General features: G+C 42.6%; 2 protein-coding genes across 2 annotated transcripts; both read right to left on the reverse strand.

The window, feature by feature from the left end:
• Positions 1–782: 782 nt before the first annotated feature.
• On the reverse strand, positions 783–12,825 carry chordc1a (cysteine and histidine-rich domain (CHORD) containing 1a). Its single transcript, XM_036558307.1, has 11 exons — positions 12,492–12,825; positions 9,795–9,844; positions 9,452–9,508; positions 9,082–9,242; positions 8,145–8,248; positions 7,552–7,610; positions 7,388–7,458; positions 5,695–5,797; positions 4,104–4,223; positions 3,099–3,161; positions 783–2,050 (listed from the first exon to the last, which is right to left on the reverse strand). The coding sequence occupies exons 1-11, from the start codon at positions 12,553–12,555 to the stop codon at positions 1,883–1,885; spliced, it is 1,020 nt and encodes a 339-aa protein (XP_036414200.1). The 5' UTR covers positions 12,556–12,825; the 3' UTR covers positions 783–1,882.
• Positions 12,826–18,115: 5,290 nt separating this feature from the next.
• Positions 18,116–25,059, reverse strand: nlrc3l (NLR family, CARD domain containing 3-like). The gene is made up of 7 exons (XM_036558279.1): positions 25,014–25,059; positions 24,509–24,585; positions 23,945–24,076; positions 23,705–23,809; positions 21,691–21,913; positions 20,419–20,662; positions 18,116–20,011 (listed from the first exon to the last, which is right to left on the reverse strand). Exons 2-7 carry the CDS (start codon positions 24,547–24,549, stop codon positions 18,417–18,419), a joined length of 2,340 nt encoding a protein of 779 aa, XP_036414172.1. The 5' UTR covers positions 24,550–24,585; positions 25,014–25,059; the 3' UTR covers positions 18,116–18,416.
• Positions 25,060–25,624: the final 565 nt, after the last annotated feature.

The following is a 25,624-nucleotide window of genomic DNA, read 5'->3' on the forward strand; positions in this document are numbered from 1 at the left end:
CTTGAAGAACCCTCTCTTTTAAGAGTGTAGAACAGAGTTTCTGCAGTGCAGGATGTGTGTGTTATGTGTGTGTTTTACCGTATTGAGAACCCTGCTTTAGAGAATGCTGCTTTAGAGAACACTGCTTTAGGGCCCTTTGCTCTAGAGGACACTGCTTTAGAGAACGCTGCTCTAGAGAACGCTGCTTTAGAGACCCCTGCTTTAGAGGACGCTGCTTTAGAGAACCCCTGCTTTAGAGAACGCTGCTTTAGAGAATGCTGCTTTAGAGAATACTGCTTTAGAGACCCCTGCTTTAGAGAATGCTGCTTTAGAGAACGCTGCTTTAGAGAACCCTGCTTTAGAGAACGTTGTGGGGCGTTTTTAAGGTTTGTGAAGAGTTTTAGACATTCAGGAAGAATTAAATCACTGTGTACTAGTCGTCTGACCAACGGGCACCGCCTTCCTGCCCCTCTCATGGCCATTGTTGGTGCCGGAGCCTTGCACACCAATGGACGTCAGCTGTGTCACGAATCCGGAACTCCACCGCCTGTTCTGCAGCGAGGCTGCTAGACTACGCCTCCTGTTCAATCCCAGCAGCCAAGCTGTGGAGCAGGGGGTGACGGGGAGGCGGAGCACCGAGCTCTCTGTCTCTCTCTCGCGGACGTCGTCGGTGTCCACTGGTCGGAGGACTGGTACCCACTGCATTAATGGGTCTAGATGCTCTGTTAGAGGGTTAAAACAGAACCAAAGTGTGTTTCTCTGCAGTGAAGAACACAGAAACAGACGACAGGAGCAGCTCACACTTCAGTATCTTGCAGTGTTTATTCAGTTCTACAGTAACTCTGATTACAGTCCAGCCTTCACTGAGCACTGAGAGCACAGCGGGTGGCCGGGTTAACCAGGCTGGGGGGCCCAGTAAGGCTCCAGTTGTGCTGAGACGCTCAGACACAAGATCATCACACATGCAGGTCGTTATACACACAAAAAAAACAAACGAAGGCAGGAATGAAGACAGGAACCCTGTGTGCTCTGTACAGCACTGCACAGCTGTGGAGAACAGCACAACACAAAGTTCTTACACAGTAAAGAACCAAAAAGTCAGAGCCCTTTGAAACTGAATGGGATATCCCATTCAATTTCAAAGGGAAGCGGCGGTTTCCTCAGACAGGCTGCGCGGTCCATGATGCGTCCAGCGCGTCGAAAAGTTGAGCAAAGCTGAACTTTATGTAAATGAATCCGGCCAATGTAATGCATCTAACCAATCAGGAGGCAGCTGGCGTTTGCGTGATTCGTGTCTGCAGCTCAAGGTGTGAAACATCAGTTCCACTTTTCAAATGTTCCTGCGCGGCGAGGACCAGCGGCGACATCTACTGCATTTAAACAACTGTTTACGTCCTAAATTTTAAATCTCAGTTGGATGATAATCCAGTGGTAATCAATGACCTAAATCCTGATCTTTCCAATTTAATATATTAACGTTTTGGAAAATATTAGCTTAAAGATGCGTATTTTCTTGGCTTTCTGATTATTAAGGAAACAGAAGCATTAATTACATAAATCAACTCAGCAAGTGTACTTTTCAAATAGATTTCATAGGGAAATCTCTCAGCCAACTGAACAGGGAAGAAGCGCACGTCCGTTCGGCACGCTGGAGCAGCATAAATGCAGCGTAAGGCTGTTATGAGGAGGTTGTGGGTTCAAAACCCGATAAAGCCGCTGAGGTGATTATCGGCTGTGTTCAGGCTGTTCAGGTCTGCATCTGGAGCTCAGACAGACTGAGAGAACGTGAAGGTGGAGGACGGAGTGAGGATGTATGAGACTGAGATTGAGACGTGTGGTCAGTTCAGATCAGAGAACCTGCTGGGTCACTGAGAGTAACGGCGCTCGGCTCTCTGAGTTTGTGTCATACAGACTCTTTCTCTCCGGCCTGCTTCTCTTTCGTCTCATTGGTGGACGGGGGCTGAGGAGGGGGCAGGTCCAGCCGAGCCCAGGACATAGGCTCCGCCTTCTTCAGGGCGATTTCGATTTTGGAGGCCATCATGTTGACGATGCTCTTACTGACGTCGATCACCTGGAAGACAGAAACACAAACAGCAGCTCAGAAACGAGCGTCCCTTCGTCTTTATTTACTCTGAAGGTTCTTCTCCATCTACAGTCAAACTCAAACACTGAAAGGTCCGTAATAAAAAATCTCTACAAAACCGAGGGGTCAGCTCTTTCTTTAACATTTTGTCATGACCCCAACTGGCCATTATTTATTTAAAATATGCCAAAACTGCATCAGCAAAATAGGCACTGAATGCTTGAACTATTCAAAAAATAATTTTAATTAAAAATAGTGTTTTATATAAAACAATAGCCAAAATAAGCTACAGATACTCTTAAACCTCTTTATATGTCCCAGGAGATTTTTAAAAACTGCTTATTCGCTTGAAGTAAACAGCAGGCATCTTTCTGTTTTGTGTATCCGCTGACCTGTAGATCATTGTTGGAGAAAGGGGGTTAGAATGCACATGCTGCAGTGCATGCTGGGAACTGTAGTGCAGCTCAGAGTGAAACAGACTAATAATAATAAAAAATTAAAATAATTTCGCAGGCCAAATAGAGTTTTGACACATGAAATCTACAGCAACTGTACATATAATGTGCTGTTTTACTCTTAAGTACCATCTAGTGGTAGGGCTCTGTAATTACACCAGCAGAATCTTTAATCAGTAACAGAGTATAACTTTCAGTTCGTACTACTTTACTGTGTGTCAGTAGAAAGAGATATTTTATAAGGATTTGAATTTGATGAGACATTATTATTGCATTTAGTCTACATTTTTACTGTTTGTCATTTTTTTATATCAAAACAAACACAAAAACACATCCAGACAGAAAATAACCATTTAATTAATGATGTAATTATGCAGAGATATAAACAGTGCTACACAAAAACAACAATGACTTTTAAATTTCTTCTAAAGGGAGAAGAAATTTAAAAGTCATTTTACACTGAAGCGCCACCTGGTGGTACAGTTTAGTAATCGCAGAATGTTTAGTTAATAAGCTACATCATAAATAAACCGTATATGGTAAATTTAAGCTGCAGTGTGCAGTTTTCGGTGTGAACTCACCCCCCACAGAATGATCTTCTGCTCAAACTCCTTCTCTCCTTCGAAGATCACACTGATACAGACCTGCCGAGGAGAACGACACACCGGTCAATCACGTCAGGAGAACATGCAGAACTTAACAGAGCAGCGCAAGAACCAGAAATCACAACGTTTCTTTGTTTTAGGAGGCGTCAGAGAAACGTATCCAGCTGCGTAACTGACCATTCGCAGAGGTCCAACAAGTCCTGCCTCCCTTAGTTACTGTCGCTACGTCTGTTCGGGCTGAGGGAGGAGTGTTTAGAGACCATTGAGGTGTGGCCTCTCAAATTTCTTCAAAAATAAAAAAAATAAACTATTCTATTCAGGCTCCGCCCACAAATCAACCTTCCAGTCAAACTGACGGTTTCAGTATACATCACCGTATAGTGTATTTATGTATATATTTCTCAAATAAAATCATTCTGGATGCTTATTTAAAACTGTTTTGTAGATTAACAGTGGCTTATTATTCTGGACATCCCTTCACTTTTAATGAAAACCATATTTAACAGCTGAAGTGAATCTAAAGTATTTTTATTGGGTGAAACAGTAAAAACAGAACTGATCAATATACAGTCAGATGTCAGTGTGTGTCTCTAACCCTAACGAGATGAAGGCGAGTGTAAAGCCCACAGCGGCTTTCCCTGTTAACTCATTAACTCATCACAGTCTGATGTTGGTCCTTTGACCATAAACTGGACTAACTGACTGCAGCCACTACATGAGAGGTGAATCAGCGAGTTCTGACCTGTCAGCATAACAGTAATGACAAAATAACACCTTGAGAAGAAATATAACTGCTATATCACCAACTACTACCTTCATCACAAGAGTAGCTATGAAAAACACGTTTGTGGGCGCAGTTTGATCTGTTGTGGTCTGAAGATAATGTTGTAAGTGTATGTTTCAGGTTCCGCTACACAAACACACACACACACACGTGCGCGCACACACAGAGACACACAGGTGTGAAGGTCCCACACTGACCGTGGTGCTGTTGGCCCGTACAGAACACAGCTCAGGGTTGGAGTTTTTGGCGTAGATGGAGACGGTCACCTGACCGCCGGTCTGATGCCAATCAAACCGACACGGCACCACCTTCTTTCCCTGCAGAGAAACAAACATAAACCAGCAAATAAACAAAGACAAACAAATAAAGAAACAAACCAATAAAGAAAAACGTATATAAACACCATGACATTGTTTTAGTTTAATTTACTGTCATTAACACAGTGTGCTGGTACATATCACTGCTGTCAAGAGAAAATCCAAAATCTCGTATCTCCTTTTTTGTTGTTTTTCATTTTTTAACATCATCTGAAAAAGGCAGTTGTCTTCTATGTTCTGTTAAAATGTGATGATGAACAGACCAATAGTAACGGTCCAAAATCACTTCATTTTCTCCATTTACTTCCATTAAAAGTTAAGAATGTTTTTCCTTCTCCTGTAAAGTTCCCTTTTTGGAGATAAGAGGTTTCGTGACAGCAGTGATATGTAAATGAAAAAGGGCTGCAGCTTCACCGTGGACAGTGGAAGGGCATCAGTGCATACATAACGTATGTGTAGACAAGGACATACATGGCAAAATAGGGCAAAACAACAGATAAAAACACAAAGTACCAGCACATGTATAACTTCACAGTGAGTGAGGTCAGTTATATCGGGGTAGCTGTGTTAGTGCTGCGCAGACGGTGCTGTAAACATCTAACAGAGCTCTGAAAATACAAACACTGAATGAGGTCACAAGTCCAAGGTATTTATCAGGTGTTTATAATTTATCACAATAATAATAAATAATAATAATAATAATAATAATAATAATAATAATCACAATGTGTCATTAATAAGCTTTTCTGAGAATATCGTGAATATCGTCAGTACATAAACACTTTCCAACTGGGTGACTGATCACAAACAGAGCACAATCCGTCCTGTTTAAGACTTCACTATGACTAACAAACCTGCAGAATTCAGAAAAACAAATAAAAACTAACATAATATGATAAAATGCATGCAGTTTCAAAAACAAACTCAAATATCCATAACTAAAATAATCTTGTTTCCTACAGTAGTAACAAACTCATTTTCTATAACTAGATTTCTGACTAGGGATCATAATTAAACCGACTAACTTACATTCAGAAATTTCTAAATCCATGATTAAATAGAGAAAAAAATTAAAATCCCACCAAGTTGATCACAGCTTTAAGAATCTTAAGACAGAAATCACTTTAACTGGATTTAGTGCAGTTCAGAGTGAAATGTTAGATATAAATAACTTTATTCATAGTATTTTATTGTGTTTTTTAAACATTGCTCGTTTTTGTCTGTGAAAGAAATATTATTAATTATATCAAAATAAATACTGTGTATCATCAAAAAACTGGTGTGGTATTACATTAGTATCACTCTAATATACACCAAACAAACTCATGATTGATAGTCGTTAGTAAATAATTCATAGTAGCTACAAATTCCTAATGATTACTGAATAACACAAAGTTCAGTGTAAGATTAATAACTGATTAATACTCCTGGTGTTTAACAGTTTAATGAGGGGTTCTGTGTGTTCTCTCACCTCTGCGTTCTTCCACACATGGGTTCCTTTACTGCATCCCTCCTGAGACAGAAAAGAGTTAAAGTCGGACGTTTTCCTCCGACAGCAGCTCCAGTACTTCATCCTGAGAGAGAGAGAGAGAGAGAGAGAGAGAGAGAGAGAGAGAGAGAGAGAGAGAGAGAGAGCATAGTTACTTTACAGCTCTGAGGAACAGAGGGTTCTCGAACTGGGGCTGTAATGGTACACAGGAGTCGGAACGAGTTCGGAGAAAATTTCAGTTATACATACACTTTAATTAATTTACTGTTGTCTGAATAAATCGCATTCGGTGTGTAATGGGAGTCCAATCCGATCCTATATCGGTATTTAGTCTGATATTGACATCATTCACTCATCGGATATCGGATGGACAGGGCCAATCCAGCTACTGTTCCAGCTTCCAGTCCACAGCTCGTGCTGGACCATGAACCCGCCGTAACGTAACATAACAGATGTGTCACCAATCCAGATTCCATTTCACATCTTACCATGAACCCGCGGCAACTTTAGTCTGTAACTGAGTGAGTAAATGACATCAGCTTTTGACTAAAATGTCATTTGGACATGTTTGGAGACATTTTAGTCTGGAAACGTCGAAAAGCAAGATACTTGTGTATAAGGCCAGCGCGCCGAGGGGAGGAAGTACAGCTGTGTCGTACATACAACCAGTTTAGGCACCTGCAGAGATTTCACGGGACAAAGCACCAGGAGTTCATGCTAACAGACAGGAGGACGCCACCCGACAGAGCCTCTCGCTGACGTTCTCCAGAAACCCGATAAACGTCCAGCAGAGGAACCCACAGGCTAAAGGATCACAGAGAAGTTGCTGAACGTCATTATACTCGATGACCAGCCGCTATCTGTAGTGGAAAAGGTCAGATTTCTCAGCCTGTTGGAATAATCTCCATCCAGAAAATACATTTCAGATACAGCTATACACAAACTGTACACTCTTAAAAAGATCGTTCTTCAAGGGTTCTTTAGTACAGAAAAAAGCTCTGTATAGAACCATGAATACATAAAAAACTCTTTGCATGATTGAAAGATTCTTCAGATTGATGGAGAATGTGCTGTAGATGGTTTTTACTCTTAATGGGTAAAAACCATCTACAGCACATGGGCACCTAAATGGGTTCCTCTATGTTATGATGTCGAGCCTATAACATAATAGAAGAACCATTTTTGGTGCTATAAGAATATAAAACTATCTACAGCACATTCTCCATCAATCTGAAGAATCTTTTCAAGATGCAAAGAACCATTTAATCATGCAAAGGGTTTTCTGAGTGTTCCTGGTTCTATATAGAGCCATTTTTTTTTACTAAAGAACCCTTGAAGAACCATCTTTTTAAGTGTGTACAATCAAGTGTCATCACAATTAGCGGCACAGTCACATGTAGAAGTGCTGTTTGGTCTTTTTCAGCCTCAGGATGTAACTTTAATACCAATACCAGCAATAATAATGATAATATTAAAGTGAGTAAATTAAAGTAAGAGCTCTGGTTTCGGAATCTGTGTCGGTATTGGCAGCTGTGTACCAGAATCGGATCGGAACTGAGGAAATGTGGATCGGCCCATCACTATTCATCATGACGTGATCAGTGACTTGTCGACATTAAGATTAAAGCGTCAGTTAGTCAACTTGTCTGTGCACTGAGTGTGTATTTGTCCTCACCCTTCATGAAAGACGGGGCCTCCTGGATGATACGAACACAGCTCCTCATCGCTCTTCGGCCCAGAGAACGTCTGAAACACAAACTCTCTTCACTGAGAACAGAACACAGACTAGAGAACACGACACAACAGCTCCAGAGCAGGAGAACACAAAGCGCAGCGCACCTTAGAACAGCCTCCGTTCTTACACGCCGTCCCGATCTTCACCTCGTTCACCCCCTCCTCTGAAAAACACACCATCAGAATGACACACGGTACCATAAATACCCAAACAAACACCAGACTGAACGAATAACTGACTCTAAATGTAGGTATTGTGATATAAACTGAGTCTGTTCTACAGTTTCTCATTAGGCTGAATGAATAACTGACTCTAAATGTAGGTATTGTGATATAAACTGAGTCTGTTCTACAGTTTCTCATTAGGTTGAATGAATAACCGACTCTAAATGTAGGTATTGTGATATAAACCGAGTCTGTTCTACAGTTTCTCATTAGGCTGAATGAATAACTGACTCTAAATGTAGGTATTGTGATATAAACCGAGTCTGTTCTACAGTTTCTCATTAGGTTCAATGAATAACTGACTCTAAATGTAGGTATTGTGATATAAACCGAGTCTGTTCTACAGTTTCTCACTAGGTTCAATGAATAACTGACTCTAAATGTAGGTATTGTGATATAAACCGAGTCTGTTCTACAGTTTCTCATTAGGCTGAATGAATAGCTGACTCTAAATGTTGTGGGCGGAGCCTTACCTTTCTCTGTGCTCTGATTGGTCTCTGCGAGTCTGAGTTTCTCGAGAGCCTGTCTCAGGGAGGGAGAGACCTTCTGCTGCAGCTCCACCAACGGCTCGTCTGCACTGAAACGATTTATCAGATCATTTATAAAACTAAACCGCAGTTTTCCAATAATCTTCCAACAATAAACATGTAAAGGTATTTTGATTTTGATGACCTCACCATGCACCAGCATTCATCTACAGAACCAGATCATTCCTTAATGTGGTGAATGTGAACAGCATTAGAGTTTAGTGGGTCTTAGCACATTCAGTTCCCTTTTCAGGTGTTGTAAATTGGCATTTTGCCTCAGTTTGTACTGTCCATCCAGTCGTTGCGCTGCTACCAGAGTCACAGTCGTGCAGTGAGCCATAAAGTCTGTACCTCAGTCTGAACCGTAGATGAGTTACAGTTGGTGAATATGAAAGCAGAGAGGCAGGTTTGACCTTTATCCACCATCTTTGGCTGTTTTCACATTACAAGCCTCGTCGCTCAAATCTCATTTTTTGCTCAGATCTGATCTCTATTAAGCTGGGATTACATTACTTGACTTTCACCCTGATTTTGGCCCTGATTCTCAGTCTGAGTCTGAGCTGGTCGGCTCTAGTCTTCAGATTTTTGGGTCAGTCAGAGTCAACAGTTGGATAGAGAGTCGTGTGTGAGCGGCGCAGAGTAACAAAGTCAGATTTACTTCCTTCTGATCGTGTTTCAGACCAGTCAGAGTTTATCAGACATGTTTGATTTAACCCAACTCTGAGTGTAATCTTGTGTAAACTGGACTAAACGACTGAATCTGAACAGACAAGACCAAATTTAGTGAAAGAACAGTTTGAGACTAACTACAGTTACGAAGGACTCAGGAAAGACTTTACACACAGACGTGGGTATGAATGTCTGCAGACCGGTCTGTCTGTACCTGGGTCTCTGGATGAACTCCAGCGGTTTCGGAGCCTGAATGATGTACTCATCAAACCGGGGCTTCAGGTCCTCCAGCTCCTTCTTCTCTCCTGAAGACTTCACCTCCGGCTTCACCGGTTCAGGAGGTCTCTCGTTACTGTGGCGGCCTTTAGTGCAGCCCTGAGCACAACACACTCACATCAGACAGAGGACACGCCCAGAACAACAGCCGGTAAAGCCTGTTCAGCGTCCCTAACTACAGACATCTGGAGCTAAACCACAAAACAGGGGGGTCATGTGCTGAAATTATTCAGTGATGTTATAATGACCCCCGCTGGGTGTGAAGGCCTTCAGAGCTGTGGAGGTGAACTGAGTAGGTCTGCACTCACTGAGATGCTGAGGAAGTCTGAGAAATCCGTGGTGCGTCTCTTACAGCAGGACCAGCCCTGCAACACACACACACACACACACATGCATACATACACACATGCATACATACACACACACACACACGCATACACACACACACACACACAGACACACACACACACATGCACACAAACAGACATTCAGACACACACACACACACACGCATACATACACACATGCATACATACACACGCACACACACACACACAGACACACGCACATCAGGCAGAGCAGAGAACCGAACTGCTTTAACTCTTTTAAAGAGAACTCACTACAGGCCTCAGCACAGAGAGAGGTTCTCACCTTCAGAGCGTCGTGGAACACTGGCACCCCGGGGTGGAACGTGCAGGCATCTGTAACCAAACACCACAGCACTGTTACTGCTCACCGCTCTGACACCGGACACAGACCGCGGCACAGCAAAGAGACAGTCCGACAATCACACCCCCTCACCCACCTCACCCCGAGAATAGACCACCAGCCCACACGAGGGGGCATCTGTAGCTTTAGCACTGGAGCTACGAGGCTAATGTAGCTAACAAGCAATGAAAGCTGATACCCACCAATTAGCATGATGCTAACTGCGTGACTGAATCATCACCCGACTCAAACGTGTCAGAGACGATAGACTCCTGTGTTATTTTTCCATTCCACCTTAAATAATGCAGCAGGGCAATTCAAACTATTTAAAGTGGAACAGGAAAATTCTAACAATTTAAGGTGGAACAGGCAAATTCCACCTTAAATGGCACAACAACGTAACCGCACCACCATTTAAGGTGGACTGGGAAAACTGGTACAATTTAAGGTGGAGTGGGAAAATTTGCCATGCAAAGTGGAACAGGAATATACAAACTATTTAAGGTGGAATGGGAATATTCAAACAATTTAAGGTGGAATGGGAATATCCAAACAATTTCAGGTGGAATGGGAGTATACAAACAATTTAAGGTGAAATGGCAATATACAAACAATTTAAGGTGGAATGGGAATATACAAACAATTTAAGGTGGAACGGGAGAGTTCCACCCAAAATGGCACCAGAATGTACCTGCTGCACCATTAAAGGTGGAACAGAAAATGCGAATAAGTGACCAGCTGTGTGGCTCAGACATACAGACGGCTACTATTGTTTAGTAACAGGTGGGATATAAGCTTTTATTACTGTTATTTACAGTAACCTCATAGCATCCCTGTAGCACCAAACACTGACCATCTACATCTGAATTAAGGTGGGGGGCTGGAGACATTCTGCCGAACTATCACTCCACAGTAAACAGCCCAGTTGGTGGTCAGTAATAGCAGGTATGCCATGATGCAGAGCGCCTTATCAGCCAGCCCAGGAATGAGAGCTATTTAGGCGGCCTAAGGGTGCTAATACTTCTGCACGTCACACTCTGACCGTCTACTGCAACAAGGACACAGACGCTCAGACTAAACGTCTGGACTCTGGACCTGAGAGGAGAACACGGCCCACAGGCTGATCCAGGAATACTTAAAATACCTAACATATCAGAACGTTTACTGAGTGACCGAGTGGAACACACACTGATCAAGGGCTGATCCAGACTGAGACTACGCTAACTCCACACACACACTCTCAAAAAGAGGGTTCTTCAAGGGTTCTGTAGTAAAGAAAATGGGTCTATGTAGTACCAAAAAGGGTTCTTGTTACAACAGAAGAACACTTTTCAAAGAGGTTCTATATAGAACCGTCTACAGAACATTCTCCATCAATCTGAAGAACACGTTCATGATGCAAAGAACCCTTTAATCAAGCATCCTTGAAGAACCATCTTTTATAAGAATGCAGAATATTGAACACACTACGGGTAAAATTCACCACTGTTAGCTTGATGCTAACATATAAAGGGAAATCCTATATATGTGCTAGCAGAAGTTAGCATTCCCTATCAAGGGTGACGAAAGCTCATCTGCTGCTGCACAGTTTGTGTTGGTCATCCTCCAGGCTTTCATCAGTGGTCACAGGACGCTGCCCACAGGACGCTGCCCACAGGACGATGTTGGCTGGATATTTTTGATCCACCACCCAAATAGTACCTGCTCTGTGAGGGTCCATGGGGGTCCTGACCACTGAAGAACAGGGTAAAAGGGGGCTAACAAAGTATGCAGAGAAACAGATGAACTACAGTCTGTAATTGTAGAACTACAAAGTGCACCTATATAGTAAGTGGAGCTGATAAAATGGACAATGAGCGTAGAAACAAGGAGGTGGACCTTATAAAGTGACCGGTTGGTGTTTATTATTACAAAATTTATATTAACTGGGAATCAATGGCCTTAAAACAGAGCTGAATACTTAATAATAATAATAATAATAATGATAATAATAATAGTAATAATAATGAATAGTGTTGATAAACTTGTTCCTCATTAAATCTCACTGAGTTTAGGTAAATCACTTTAACAACCAAACACACTTTAGCACGGGGCTGAAATCGGCTTCCTGTTCGAACTTTGTCGTTCCACCTTAAATGGTGCAGCAGCTACATTCTGGTGGCATTTAAGGTGGAACATTCCGCCTTAAATTATTCGAAGTTCCACCGTTCCATTAAAGGTGGCACTTAAACTGTTCGAACCCTCCCGTTCCACCTGAAATGGTGCAGCAGTTACACTCGGGCGCTCTAGGGGCTGATTCTTTTAAGGTGGAACGGGAAACTTCGAAAACTTTAAGCTCCACCTTTAACAGAACGGGGGAAATTCAAACAATTTAAGGCGGAAAGGGAAAGTTCCACCAGAATGTAGCTGCTACACTATTTAAGGTGGAATGGGAAAATCTGAACCATTTAAGGTGGAACTGGACAGTTATAACGAGAAGTTGGCGAATACGAAGCTGACTTCAGCCGCGCTGGTAAAGTGTAATAATAATAATAATAATAATAATAATAAAGTATAAGTGAGATTTGAAAGCTGTCTCGTTGTTAATGCTCTCTGTGTGTTAGCATGTTGCTAACTGAACTAACAGGTTAACTAACTCACCCTCAGGATTGCTGTCCGGATCAAACCTCTGTCCGCAGCCTCTGTTATAACACAGCTCAGACATCACCGCACACAGACCGCGAATACAGACAGAAATAACCGGATAGACCCTGAACTCTGAGAGACAGACAGAGAGAGAGACAGAGAGAGACAGAGCCGCTCCACCGCTTGTGCGTTCAGTTTGCCGGCTGACTGACTGACTGAGTGACCGCCGGAGACTCGTGGCGCGTTCGGGAAACTTCGAGAACTTTTCTGATGGAGCTTCGCGCTCGGGTTCGTAAACACTCGGCTAAAATCGGAGGGCCAGGCTCCGGTTCGTGAGATCATCGGCTAAAATCGGAAAGTCTCGTCGACAGAGCGGTTGTAAAGCCTGCTGTTGGGGTCTGTGCAAGACAGGACGGTCCACAGACCGGAAATGACTAATAAAATCTGATTTAGTTCATTTCCGCCAGGAGGGATACAGGACGGAGTGAGGAAGACTGAGCTCCTCAGGAAGATCACCTTAAACAGTCACATACACATATGAGGTCACACTTTAAAGCACAGAAGCTGATCTTTGAGATCATGACTTTAAGATTACATCATTTATAGCAGTCTGAAGCTCCACACCCCAGAATAAAATAATCTAAACTGTATTTTTTTCATTTTTTAAAATTCAATTTAGTTATTTATTTTTGTTTTAGAAATAATGTCATACACAGTCAGCATCACTGTTTATTTGTATTAGAAACCAATCTCAAGCACATTTACGCAGATATAAACCTTTAGATAAACTTCAGGAACATTTATGATCATGAAACTCCAGATTCAGCATCCAAACTGAACATGAAGTGTATATTTCATATATAAGACATTCATATATAAACACAGCTAACTAATAATGATACTATGAGGAGAGAACAACTCTGTTTATATGATTTATTTATGATTTATTCAGTGCAGGTGACAATATCAGTGATTATCAACAGACAGTCAATTGTGCTGTAGATTGCAGATATTTACAACTGTATACTTGTTCACCAGCACACAGCCCCCCATACCCCCCCACACACACCCCCACGACACACACACACACACACACACACAGCTGAGCTGAAAGCACCACAGAGTCTGTTAGAGTCACAACAATGAAAATCTAGTTTATAAGGAATCAATCCTATTTTTAAAGGGGAAGTCCATCCATTTTCCAAAATTCCCCCATTAACCTGTAAACAGAGTCATTCAGAGTGGTTCAGAGAGGTTTGGTGTGAAACGCTCCGTTCTAGATAAACTTACCGAGTCAGAACTGTTCACAGTGGTGGTGATAGGAACCAGACGTCCACCTCTAAAAGCTCCCTCACAGAAAGTTACTACATGAAATGGTTATGAATTCACTGCCTGATGACTGAGACACTGTTTTATGATAGTTTTGAGAACTTAAGCTCCATTCATGGTGGAGGGATACATGCAGGGCGCTGTGAGGCCAAATAGTCCCCAAAGAAAACGTATTATTTCAGATTTTCCACTATTTTCCATCATCAACGCTCCATATAAACTCAGAAGACTCGTGTAGGTTCACTGGTGGTTTTGGATAGTAAATAAAATGTCCATATTTGTGTTGTAGTCATGGCGACGCCTGGTTCCCATCACCCCCACTGTAAAGAACTCTGAGAGTGTTTTCAAACTTGTCCCGAATACTTGAAGACCGTTTCTGGGCTATTTGATTCCATACGTCACTTTCCTGTGTGCAGGTTTGCAGGATGGTCAGCAGCTTCATCTGTTTGCTGCTTTTTATTATTTTCCTTGGATACAAACACTGAAGCGGTGAATATCAGCTCTTTCTGTCCACAGCCGTCCTCTCCCCCATCACCACACTCGGAAAGGGAAGTGACGCAATGAGCTGAAGCATCATGTTACAGAATGAGGCAATCACACAGCTCCACACGCAGCGCTGGGAGCGGAGAGCTTCCTCACGCACAGCGGACCCACCAGAGCTCGCCGAACACAGAGATGCGGGAAGGAGCGCAAGTTTGAGGTGCTGAAATTTTAAGCAGTGTATATGTGATGTCACCAAAGACGTCATGACATCAGACGTTTATGCAAATGAGCTGAGTTACGACCAATCCGATTGTTGGCATGTGCTGCGGTAACAGATTGTGTTGTTCCTGGCTGGAAGCGAACCCCAGACCACCGATTTCAGGAGCACCAGAGATCGGTCCGGACTAGAGATCGGTCCAGGCCACAGGGGACTAAAGATCAGTTCTCTGTTCTACTCCCGGGCTCGAAAACAGCTTTCACACTTGACCAAACGTACCGAACTCGCAGAGCAAGCAGACCTGGGCCAGAAAGAAGCTGAAGTGTAAAAACAGCATTGTAGAGTCTCTACAATAAACCATTTCACACCAAACCACTCTGAGTCACTCTGTTCACATCTCACACACTCAGCTATGGGGGAATTTTGGAAAATGGGTGGAATAGCCCTGGATAAGACTTGGATAAGGCCAGCAAACACGTTCAGTAGCAGCGTTTCAGACGGTATTCACTGCTGCCGTATCGCCATATAGTATAGTATACTGTAATCTAACATAGTATACCATAATATAGTATAGTATACTGTAATATAATATAGTATAGTACAGTATAGTATACTATAGTATGGTATGGTATAATATGGTACACGCTGAGTGAATGTGATCCAGTAAAGATGTTTACACTGTGAATAACTGAGGAGCTCTTCATTCAGAGCCTCTGTAGACTGTAAACAGCGCTCGCCCGAGTCTCTCGCTGCTGACGAGCTCACGCTTCACACACTGAACACTGAGCTTCACACCAGCACACACACACACACACACACACACACACGCACACACACCACTGTTTAAACGCCTGGAATCATCACTTGGTCCTACAGGATCTCCACACTCTATCCTCACAGATAAACAGGCTGATTCTCGCACTGACATATGTAAATCAGCTCTGCTCTGATTGTCTGAATGTAGGTTGAGTGCTTAATGCTGCACATGCTTAAATGGATTTCCAGACTGATGGAGAATGTATTATATCGTTCTGTATGGCACCAAAAAGGGTTCACAGCCTGACACTCTAACAGCAGAACCTTTTTGGTTCTATACAGAACCAAAATGCAAAAGGTTCTCTGAGTGTCTGGCTCTATACAGAATCACCGTCTTTACTACCCTGGAGAATCATCTTTTTAAGCGTGCATGTTTTGAACCTTTAACAGTGTTTTCATACGTTGCTGATCACACAGCTGCTCATAGTCTTGCGGCATGAAATTAATATAAACAGATAACAGTTTATTTATTAACATTTACAGATTTATTAAACACATAGTTTCTCCCAAAATCCATCAAGCTGTGAATAAACCACTGTTCTGTGTTCTGCTGTCTAATTTAGAAGATTTCAATCTGTACTGTACGCATTATTACTGAATTAATGACACTTGATTCCAAACCTTTAAACACAGTGTGTATATATATGTATGTATCTGTAATCTGTCAGCATTTAGAGGACGACCCCAGTGAGGCTGTTATAGGAGACCACTGCAGTCCTGCATCATTAGGAACTCTGGTTCTAAGCTGCATTGATAATAAGGTAGTTTAGCTTGTCAGAGCACCGCCACAGCCCGCCTTATGTTCCTGTAGCTTAGTGCCATCAGATTGATGCGCAGTAGCTTTAACTCGCCTGTAGCACCATTATTATTAAGGCCCATTAATGACCTCATAAATTGGTGACACTGGGAAGAAAAATGTACACAGGACAGAACTTATCAGGTTCAGAACATTTGAATCTACCACAGGGGGCCACAGAGGCAATTTTTCCAAAACCCCATTCATTCTGGCCATAGAGAAATCCAGCTTAGACCCGGAGTTCTTAATATGGGCATTACAAGGACTACAGAATGACTCAGGCCTACAGTGGACTGTAACAGCCTCTGATCATCATAGAGCTCACACGCCCATTAGAACCCTGTTAGAGCAAATCTATTCAGAAAGGCTAAGTGTGAAAACATAAATAATCATATATCACCCATTCCATCCCTGTACACAGTCTCACTCTACCCCAACCACAGGAAGTGACATCACTCTCCATCCAGACCGGATTCACAAAAACGTCTCTGAAGATATAAAACCTTATTAAAAGTGCTTCACACTTCAGAACAACGTCTAGATTAAGGTGTAATCGTATGTATAAAAAATAAAGTGGAAATTTCTGTCCTTTGTTTTCTTTCAAAATCAATTAAGTGCTGAAATGTCTGATTTTAAAAAAGCTGGCAGGCTAGGTAGAAAGTAATGTTATGTCTGCTTACTACACTCATTACTACACTTACAACTGCGCTTATAACTACTGTATCAAACTTTAAGATGCTGTTTACTGACATTTTGTTGAACAATTGATGTTTTCTTCACTGAGAGAATTTAACTGAAGGGGTAAAACCTCACTAAAGCATCTCACACTGTCCATGATGGGCTGTAATATATAGCATTAACATCTAATATATATATATAATATATAAATATGTGACATCAAATTTATAAAACAATGCCTCTTTTATGTTAAACAGTTTTCAGTGCATCCCTATAATATACATTTTAGTTTCTTTTTGCCTTGGTTATAATCTTCTAAATAAAATAGTTTGGGATGATTTCATGTTTGAAAACTTCAAAATAAAAACTATGTTGTACAATAAGGCGACTTTAAAAGTGCTCAACTCAGTAAAAAAACTTTTCTCCTCAAGTACTCACTTCCTTAAAAGGCAGGCAGCATAACCAGTCACATGGAGCAATAAGACCAGCACAGTTTAATAACTGAAACAGGAAATTAAAGCTTTAATAACGCTCAATATGTTTAAGATGAAAAATTATTTGTTGCTAAAACGATTTAAAATGTTCACTGCAATAAGAACTAAAATAGAAATAATCATGGTCTGTTTTACACTTAACGAACACCAGGGTAAAAAGTGCACAGTCACATGTCTACAGCCCAACAGGGGGACGCTGTTTGAGGCTTGTTTTTCTCTCTGTACATTTACAGTTTTAGTGGACACTCTTATAAGGAACGGACTAATAAGGTAGACAGATGCAGTCATAGTCTTGCTTGTATTCCCACCTGAACGGGGAATCGAACGCCGACCATCCATGTGAGGTTTTATCCACTATGCTATCCGACCACTTTACGCGTTAAGCTACTCAAAGCTTCACTAATGAAGCTCAGCGCAGTCAAACCTGCGAGATGAGCTGTGGGACTGACAGAGTCTTCATGAAACAACTGCATCCACATCTAACACAAATAAAGTGCACACAATAAGGCTCATTAACAGCTCATTACACAAATATTGCAAACATTCAATACCTTTGCATAAATAATAAACAAGTTACCTAGTAAAATAAGACTTTCTAAAGAAATGAGCTGAAGAGAATATTAAAGAAGTTATTTTTCATGAGAAGCACTTCAGAACATTCCTATAGATCATTTATATGTTTTTATCTTCGGAAAGCTTTTGTGAATCCGGCCTGATGTGACGGGAAGCTGTTTATCTTTTCCCACTGTTTCAATAAATCCACAAACACAGAATTAAATCAAATATCTGATGATGTAACGAAAATATAATCTCATTTTTCCAAGCATTCAGCGCTATTGAGCTGTATTTGCCAGGGACCATTTACTCGTGCAGGCACAGCTTGGTTCTCACATTTAATTTGCGCAACAAGCTAGTAAGGTGCGCTTGTAAAGGACAATAAGGTTCATTCCCATGCTGATCTTTGGAGTGAGCAAAATTTATCAACCAGAACTGGGACATGTAGTGAGCAAAACTGAAACAGAGCAGCCAGGGTCTCACACTGAAGGAGCACTCGGGAATCCTTTTTCTCCTCTCGCGCATAAACACAAACATCCACAGAACCTTGCACCTTCCTATTCTGTCATTTCTCACTTTGTCATCTGTGATTCTTGCCCTCCTCCAGCTCGTTGAGGCACCATTCCAGGTTCCTGCGCCTTTTCGGGTGAAGCATTCTCCCTGATCTTCTTGTTCACGTACTTCACAACGTCGTCCATGCCCTTGGGCGGCGGATGGTATTGGGGCAGCAGGTAACCACGCAGGTGTGCCTCTGTCCCAGGTGTGGCGAAGCCAAACAGGAAGCGCAGGAACATGTCCAGATGCCCGTTGCGGCTGGCCAGGGCTCGGTCCACGGCCAGCTTGTAGAGGTCGCAGACGGGTCTGTCCTTCATCAGCTTGGCCATCTTGTTTTTGATCTGCTGCTCGAAGACATTCTTACCCTTGACCCGGAACGTCACATACGTGTACATGGCTGCCATGAACTCCTGCACACTGTAGTGAACAAAGCTGAAGCCCCGCTCACCTCGTGTGTACCCGCCTGCTCGCCTGACTTCGGTAGAAATTCCACCCCGATTGGTCACGTCATCCAGGTCCAACCCTAGATCGGACACCTCATCCTCGTAGAAAACGTCTCTGGCCTCCAGCACCATCTTCAGTGCGAGTTTGCCCATAGAGGTCAGAAAATCCTTGTCTTTATCCTTCCAGCGGGATGCTTCCAAGCCCGTCCCAACATAGCGCTCGATCTTGCGATTCGTCTGCACAATCACATACTGAGTGTAGAAGGTGGTGATTGCCGGTGGATGTTCTGTGTAGTCCGGACTATGGAAGCGCCTTTCATAAATGAAGGCCACTATCCAGCAAAGAAGAGGCAACTGGCAGATGTTGTACAGGGCCGGAGAGCGCTTGATATGCTCAAGCACCCGGACACCCAGTGCCGGATCTTTGGTCCTCTTGGTGAAGTACTCATCCTTCTTTGCGTCAGTAAATCCTTTCAGGTCCATGAACCTGCTGACATACTGAGAAGGGATCTTGCTGGCTGCAACCCGGTGACAGGTGATCCATATCCTAGCTTGAGGCAGCAGGGTACCCTTGATCAAGCTGGTCAAGAGGGCATCCGCATGCGCTTTCACCGTCAGGTCACTGATATCCGGATTGACCTTGAAGTTCAGGGGTTGTTTGCAAAGCTCTAAAGCATCAATAATAAAAAGGATGGTGCAGTCCTCATTACCCAAAAAGTCAACATTCTTTGTCTCTGGGTAGAAGCTTGTGAGCATCTCCAAGAAGCTCTGTTCTGTGTCTTTGACCAAGTGCAACTCTCGGCCAGGTAGAGAGAAGACAAACTGAAAGTCCTGGTTAGCATGCTCGTCTGTCCAGTCCATGATGAACTTCTGCACCCCCACGGTCAGCCCGATGGCTGGAACTCCTGTCATCAGGACGGTCCGGACTTGCGCTTCACCCTCCATAGGACGGAAGATGTCATTAGCTCGGATGGGGGTTCCCTGGTTGCTGGGGAAGTTGGGCCTGTGGACCTCGTGCTCCGTGTTGATGTCCCAGTCCCCACTGATGTATATGGGTGGCTCTGCGTAGACGTCGCTCACAAAGCGCTGCTGACCAGGCCGACAGGTACCCTCGTACAAGTTATAATATCGCCTTGTGTGGTTGTTCCTCAAATGATACTGGACCACGACTGGGCAAAGACAAGAGAAGGAAAATTAACTCCTGTACACAAAAACTTGAACTGTCCATTCTCTAGTCTTAACATAACTAAGACATACTGTAACAATGGCATCTAATCATTAGTCAACCCTTGATGTGTACCGTTAAATATGCAAGATGGTCAAAAAGTGGTCCCTACAGCGTACAGTCATCAAATGTAATGTCTGACACAACAAGGCCCTGTTTTTCAAGCTTTGGAAACACTTGGAAAAACACGGTGCCTCCACAAACAGTAAAGGAGCCTTAACACGATAGTTCTCAGGAAGATCTGACTCCACACACTGACATATACAATTTTACTGTCGCCAAAGGGGACGTGATTTGAACTTTTGGGTTCATGTGGTTAAGAAAGGGTTCAGAGCATGTCCTCCACTGTACCTCTCTTGCAGCGACTCTCCAGCTCGTCAGCGATGGGCCGTTTATTGATGTCCTGTAGCGTGCGGATGGCCATGTGCAGCGCCTCTCCTTTCCCGCCTCGCTCCAACAGCCGGTCAACGACGTCTAGCACATCGCACTCCTCCAGCTGGGACAACTCAAACTTGTTCTTGTACTGACTGCACAGACTGCGCTTAAACCACACCAGCTCCGCGTGATTCAGCTTAGACAGACTCTGCTGCATTGCCTGAAAACACAATACCTATTACTATTGTACCTAGTAAAGAACATGAATATAAATGGATCCAAACAGCACCACCTAGTGTACTGAAATAGCAATTCTTCAAGCTTTGCTGCAGAAACATAAAGGCCCTTACACACCAAACAAAAGACATGTTTGTTCAAAGCAAAAAACGACATGAAAATGTGAAATATTAAGTAATTTTCTCGCATTAAAACTACACACAACAGATGTGGCACGTTTATTCTATATCAAATTACAGTAAAACTATAGTACAAAGATCCTGTGCTGCTTACGAAACCGGCAAACTGTGACAGTGCGCACTTTGGAGAAGTGAGAGGAGAACGTATTGTTTCTCCTCATTCAGGAATCTGGAGATGCAGCTCCACGTGCTCCAATGACGAAGCACAAAACAAACAGGCTGAATGTCTTTAGGAGCAAATACGATTCTTAGCTCCCAGCTGAACAGAGGGTGACACTGGACTACTGTCCATTTAGGAAAAGTGAAAGTAGCATTAAGAGCTTCATCACTTCATTCAGAAGCTGAATGAGTTTTTCCCACATTTAACTGGATGTTTGTAGGTCAGTTTGAGCTGCTTCTGGAGATTCTGAACCTTCTGATGATGGTAAAAAGGTTTAAACCAACAGAGGCGACTGTTACTCATCAGAGGTTTTTTATTGCTGAAAGAAATGGAAGAGTAATAATGTCGCACTTTTGTCATCTGAAAATCGTGTTTGGTGTGCAAGACACCGTCAGTTATACAATCGCTCAAATGAATTTATTGTCGTTCAAATAAATAAATAATTGGAGTTTGGTGTGTAACGGCCTTAACACCACACTGAGGAATAAAATGACAATCAGCCTACTGAAATGTGCATGAGTTTTTTCTGTTTTTTAACTTTTGAAAACTGTTAATATTTACAGATGGACCAAAAAAAATGCTACGAAATAATTAATTAAAAAAAATAATTATAAAATTACCATTTTCTTACCACAGTGACGATATACTGCTGTTATCGTTTTATTGCCTCACCTTGAACACAAACGGCAGCGTCAGAGTGACGTGGACGAATCCTGATTGCAGGCCGACACCCTCCGGTGGTGGGCGGAGATTCTGCAGGGGCTGCAGAGAATGCTGGGGCTCCGTGGGCGTCACCTCCATCCTCACTTGAGACCCCACCCTCCTCCGCCTCTCTCTCGGGAGGCCATATTCCTCAAACGCATCAGCCACACCCCATGGCATCTGCTGCTCACGCCTGAGAGAGAGAGAGAGAGAGAGAGAGAGAGAGAAGAGAGAGAGATAGAGAAGAGAGAGAGAGATAGATAGATAGAGAGAGAGAAAACACAGAGAAATCAAATTAACACGAGTGTATTGTTACACCGATATATATACGTCTTTGTGTACATATTTACATATACGTGTGTAAATATATACATGCAGTTTTCTCTGTGATACGATGTGACATGACATGACATGACAGAGTATCACACGTGCCTGTAGAGGCGAACCTGCTCAGCAGATTAGATTCATCCATTCTGAATGAAGGGCCATTCAGAGGTGCAGGACAGGGCGCAGGGCCTGAGAGTCAGAGGCACCGTGACTGCATCGCTTCCGGTATAAAATTTGACTCACAGCTGAAAAGCTGGTCAGGCAGGTTTTGTATTGAGCAGCACAGCGGTGTGTTTTTCCTCTTACGTTCAGCTCATTAATTCATCTTCTTGAGTGTTCGAATCAAAACATCTTTCACACACACGTCCTGCACTTATTATTTTCCATGACTTTCCCAGGCCAGGAAAACCGGATTTGTCTATATTCAGTAACTTTTCCAGGATTTTCATAACCGTGCGAACCGATACTTTTGCTTGTTACAAGCATATTTTAGCCAATATAATGAGACAACTGCAATTAAGACGATTCAGGTAAAAACATCTAAAATTCTTACAGCAGAAAGAATATTGGATATGGCTACATTTAAGATGGCTTCACTTGTTAAAACATCACAACTAGACAGTGTTGATATTTTAAGAGTCCTGTCTTTAGCCTACAGCCTCAGAAAGACTTAATCTGACCTAACCTCAGCACAGCTCTCTAACGACACCAATTCAGCCCGATTTGGACATGATTTTGACACAGCCAGCTAATTTTCAGCGTTGGGCCCAAATAATAGCGTCAGGAATGATGAACAGGTCGTGTGGTGCAACATAATTGGAGAACAGCGATGTGGGACACCCTATGACACCCTGACAAAAGTCTAGCATGTCAGAGTGTTTTGTATTTTTCCGCCTAGTCAGACGTCTCCTGCTACACGTTGCTTCACATTAACCAACAGCTGACAGAGCGCTGTGTGGCACACGGGTGTAAACACAGCGAAAAGAAAGAGCGACGCTGCTGCTGCAGCCTTACGATGGAACAATGAAACAGAGGAAAGGTTCTCTGAGCTGTGGCAGCAGAACCCCTCGAGGGGGAAACCACGACAGAGTCCAAAAAATATGAATGTTGGTGAGAAACAGTGTTTCTGGTGTCTGTTAACACCTTCTTTACCTCAGGTTCTCTCTGTAGGAAAGTCACACTGTCCTCTTCTGACATCCAGAAAGTCTCTACAATCCCTTTTTTATTCTTTACATTTTATTTTCAGAAACTGCCATCATCACAGTGATTGACAGGTTCTTGACCCGCCTCCCCGACGATCCATGAACTTGCGCAAGGACATGAATGATAACTGATCGGAGCCAAACTTGTAGTGCTGTCAGAAGAAACACGGCACAGATTTATGGGACTATGACTGTCTAATCTGACACAGTGACCATGGTGATCCCAGCATCTGACTTTATGATCTTAATTAAGAGGAATGTGTGTAACTCTTAGGAAAGTGAGGAGTCGAGCAAGTCAGAACTGAGTTAGCGGTAAAAAAAAGGAGGATCCAAACACTGCAGCGGCTCGAGCATCATCTGCATGTTGCAGCTGGAAACTGGAAATGAAAACGCGTCTGGTACCATAATCCGACACGACCAGATGCTTTGCAGAGCGAGAGAGTCTGTAAACGTACCCCAGCTGACTGATGAATGCTCCCTCTTTGTGGACGCTGGACTGCTGTCCCTGAGTGAGCGCCGTGATTCCGGTCTCTGGAGAGTCGGGGCGGGTCAGCCTGATCCTGAAACACAAACACAGCGTTCCTCTTTTACAGCTGGAACTCTGAATCTTTTAGACACTAAACTGACTAAACACTTTAAACAGGATAATAAGTTATAGGTCAGTGAGTGTGTGAATAATCAGTGTGTGTCTGTACACTGAAGGTCTGGTCGGTGGGGCCAGGCTGACGTGAGCGGTGGGCTGTGGACAATCATCAAGCTCTTCTTCTTCATCCTCGCAGTCGTCACTCCTCATGGAGCCATAGCTGCTGGGAGGACGCTCCATTATCCTGAATAACGAACGGAGAAACACCTCACATCTTCACACTCACATTCACCTCATAAACACATAAATATAATTCTCAGTTTCACTGATTTTGACATAGTATCTCAAAATAATGACTTACAGAATGACTTATTTTCTTAAGATTTGCCTTATTTTGGTGTATTACCTCAAAATTATGACTTACAAAATGACACTTAATGTCTCAAAATTATGATTTACAGAATATTTTACTCTCTTAACACTTCTCTTACTTTCACTTTGCGGCTCAAAATACTTAACAGGATTTGAGCCATTAAGATGACAATGTTGGGAGAAATGTAGCCGATATTCCCTTATAATTGAAAGTACTGAGAAAATAAGTGTTTATTTTGGGTTAATAACGCAGTTTTAATTGGAATGAGCGACTGAATTTAGTGAGCTGTGCGATTTAGCTCACCTCTCCACCTCCAGGTCACTGTCATTACCGTCCGCACTCATAGTGACGCTAACAGAGCACAAATAAACACCCCGGCCCTGCGGACAAACACAAACACACACACACACACACATACATAAACACACAAACACACAAACAAACAAACAGTTAACGCTACGGTTCATCAGCCAACTCTCAGCTAACTGCTAACGTCAGCGCACGAAGCTCAAGTTAGCTTCTTGTTCGAACTCTCCGTTCCACCTTAAATGCTGCAGTAGTTACCTTCGGCCGGCCGAAGCGGTAAACAGTAACTGCTGCTCCATTTAAGGTGGAACGGAACAATTCGAACGAGACGGCAGCGAAGATTAGCGCCGCACTTCAGACCCACATTAACCCTCTGAACTCTGACTCTGCACCGCTCCCGAACCCCCCGAACTCTAACCCGAACCCTAACCTCCGAAACCAGCGGAGAACCCGAACATTAATCCGTTATTAATGTAAATAAAACGGTTTAATAAACTCTCACCTCCGGCTCCGATCGGCCGCGTTCCGCTTCCTGCAGCGCGCTGCTGACGCAGAGCCGCTACGTCACTGCTTTCGCTCTCACGGGACTTTTAACAGTAATGAAATAATTAATTCGCCATTTCAGCCGTTTTTCTTACAGAAATTAATGAAAAAAAACCGTAGAAGTTCAGTGACTGTGATAAATAAAAACAGTTGAACGTCTATAAATGTGTTTAACAAACGAGACAAAATTTGTCCTTCACAATAAATAAATATATATTTGTGCTCTGTGAAAGAGGTATTAATGAGCAATGCTCAGCTGAGATACATAAGATCAGAGAATAAGTCATAAATGAATGGGTGGAAAAAAAGGTCTACAACTCAAAGAAACTTTAAAAATGAAAATAAATAAATAAATAAAATCACCCTTTAATACTGAAAAGTTAAGTAATTTAATATTGAACTTACAAATTATTTGAATAAATGCACTGAATGTCATTATTACATCAAAATTATTCTGTGTAAAACAAAAAAAAGTGTCTATAGAATGTAATGTTAGTTATATTTATACAGTCCTATGCAAAATTTTGGCACACCTAGTGATGTGTGTTTCAGTAATTTTCTAAGTGAAAA

Source organism: Colossoma macropomum, unplaced genomic scaffold, assembly GCF_904425465.1.
Source record: "Colossoma macropomum unplaced genomic scaffold, Colossoma_macropomum, whole genome shotgun sequence".
Lineage (NCBI taxonomy): Eukaryota > Metazoa > Chordata > Actinopteri > Characiformes > Serrasalmidae > Colossoma > Colossoma macropomum.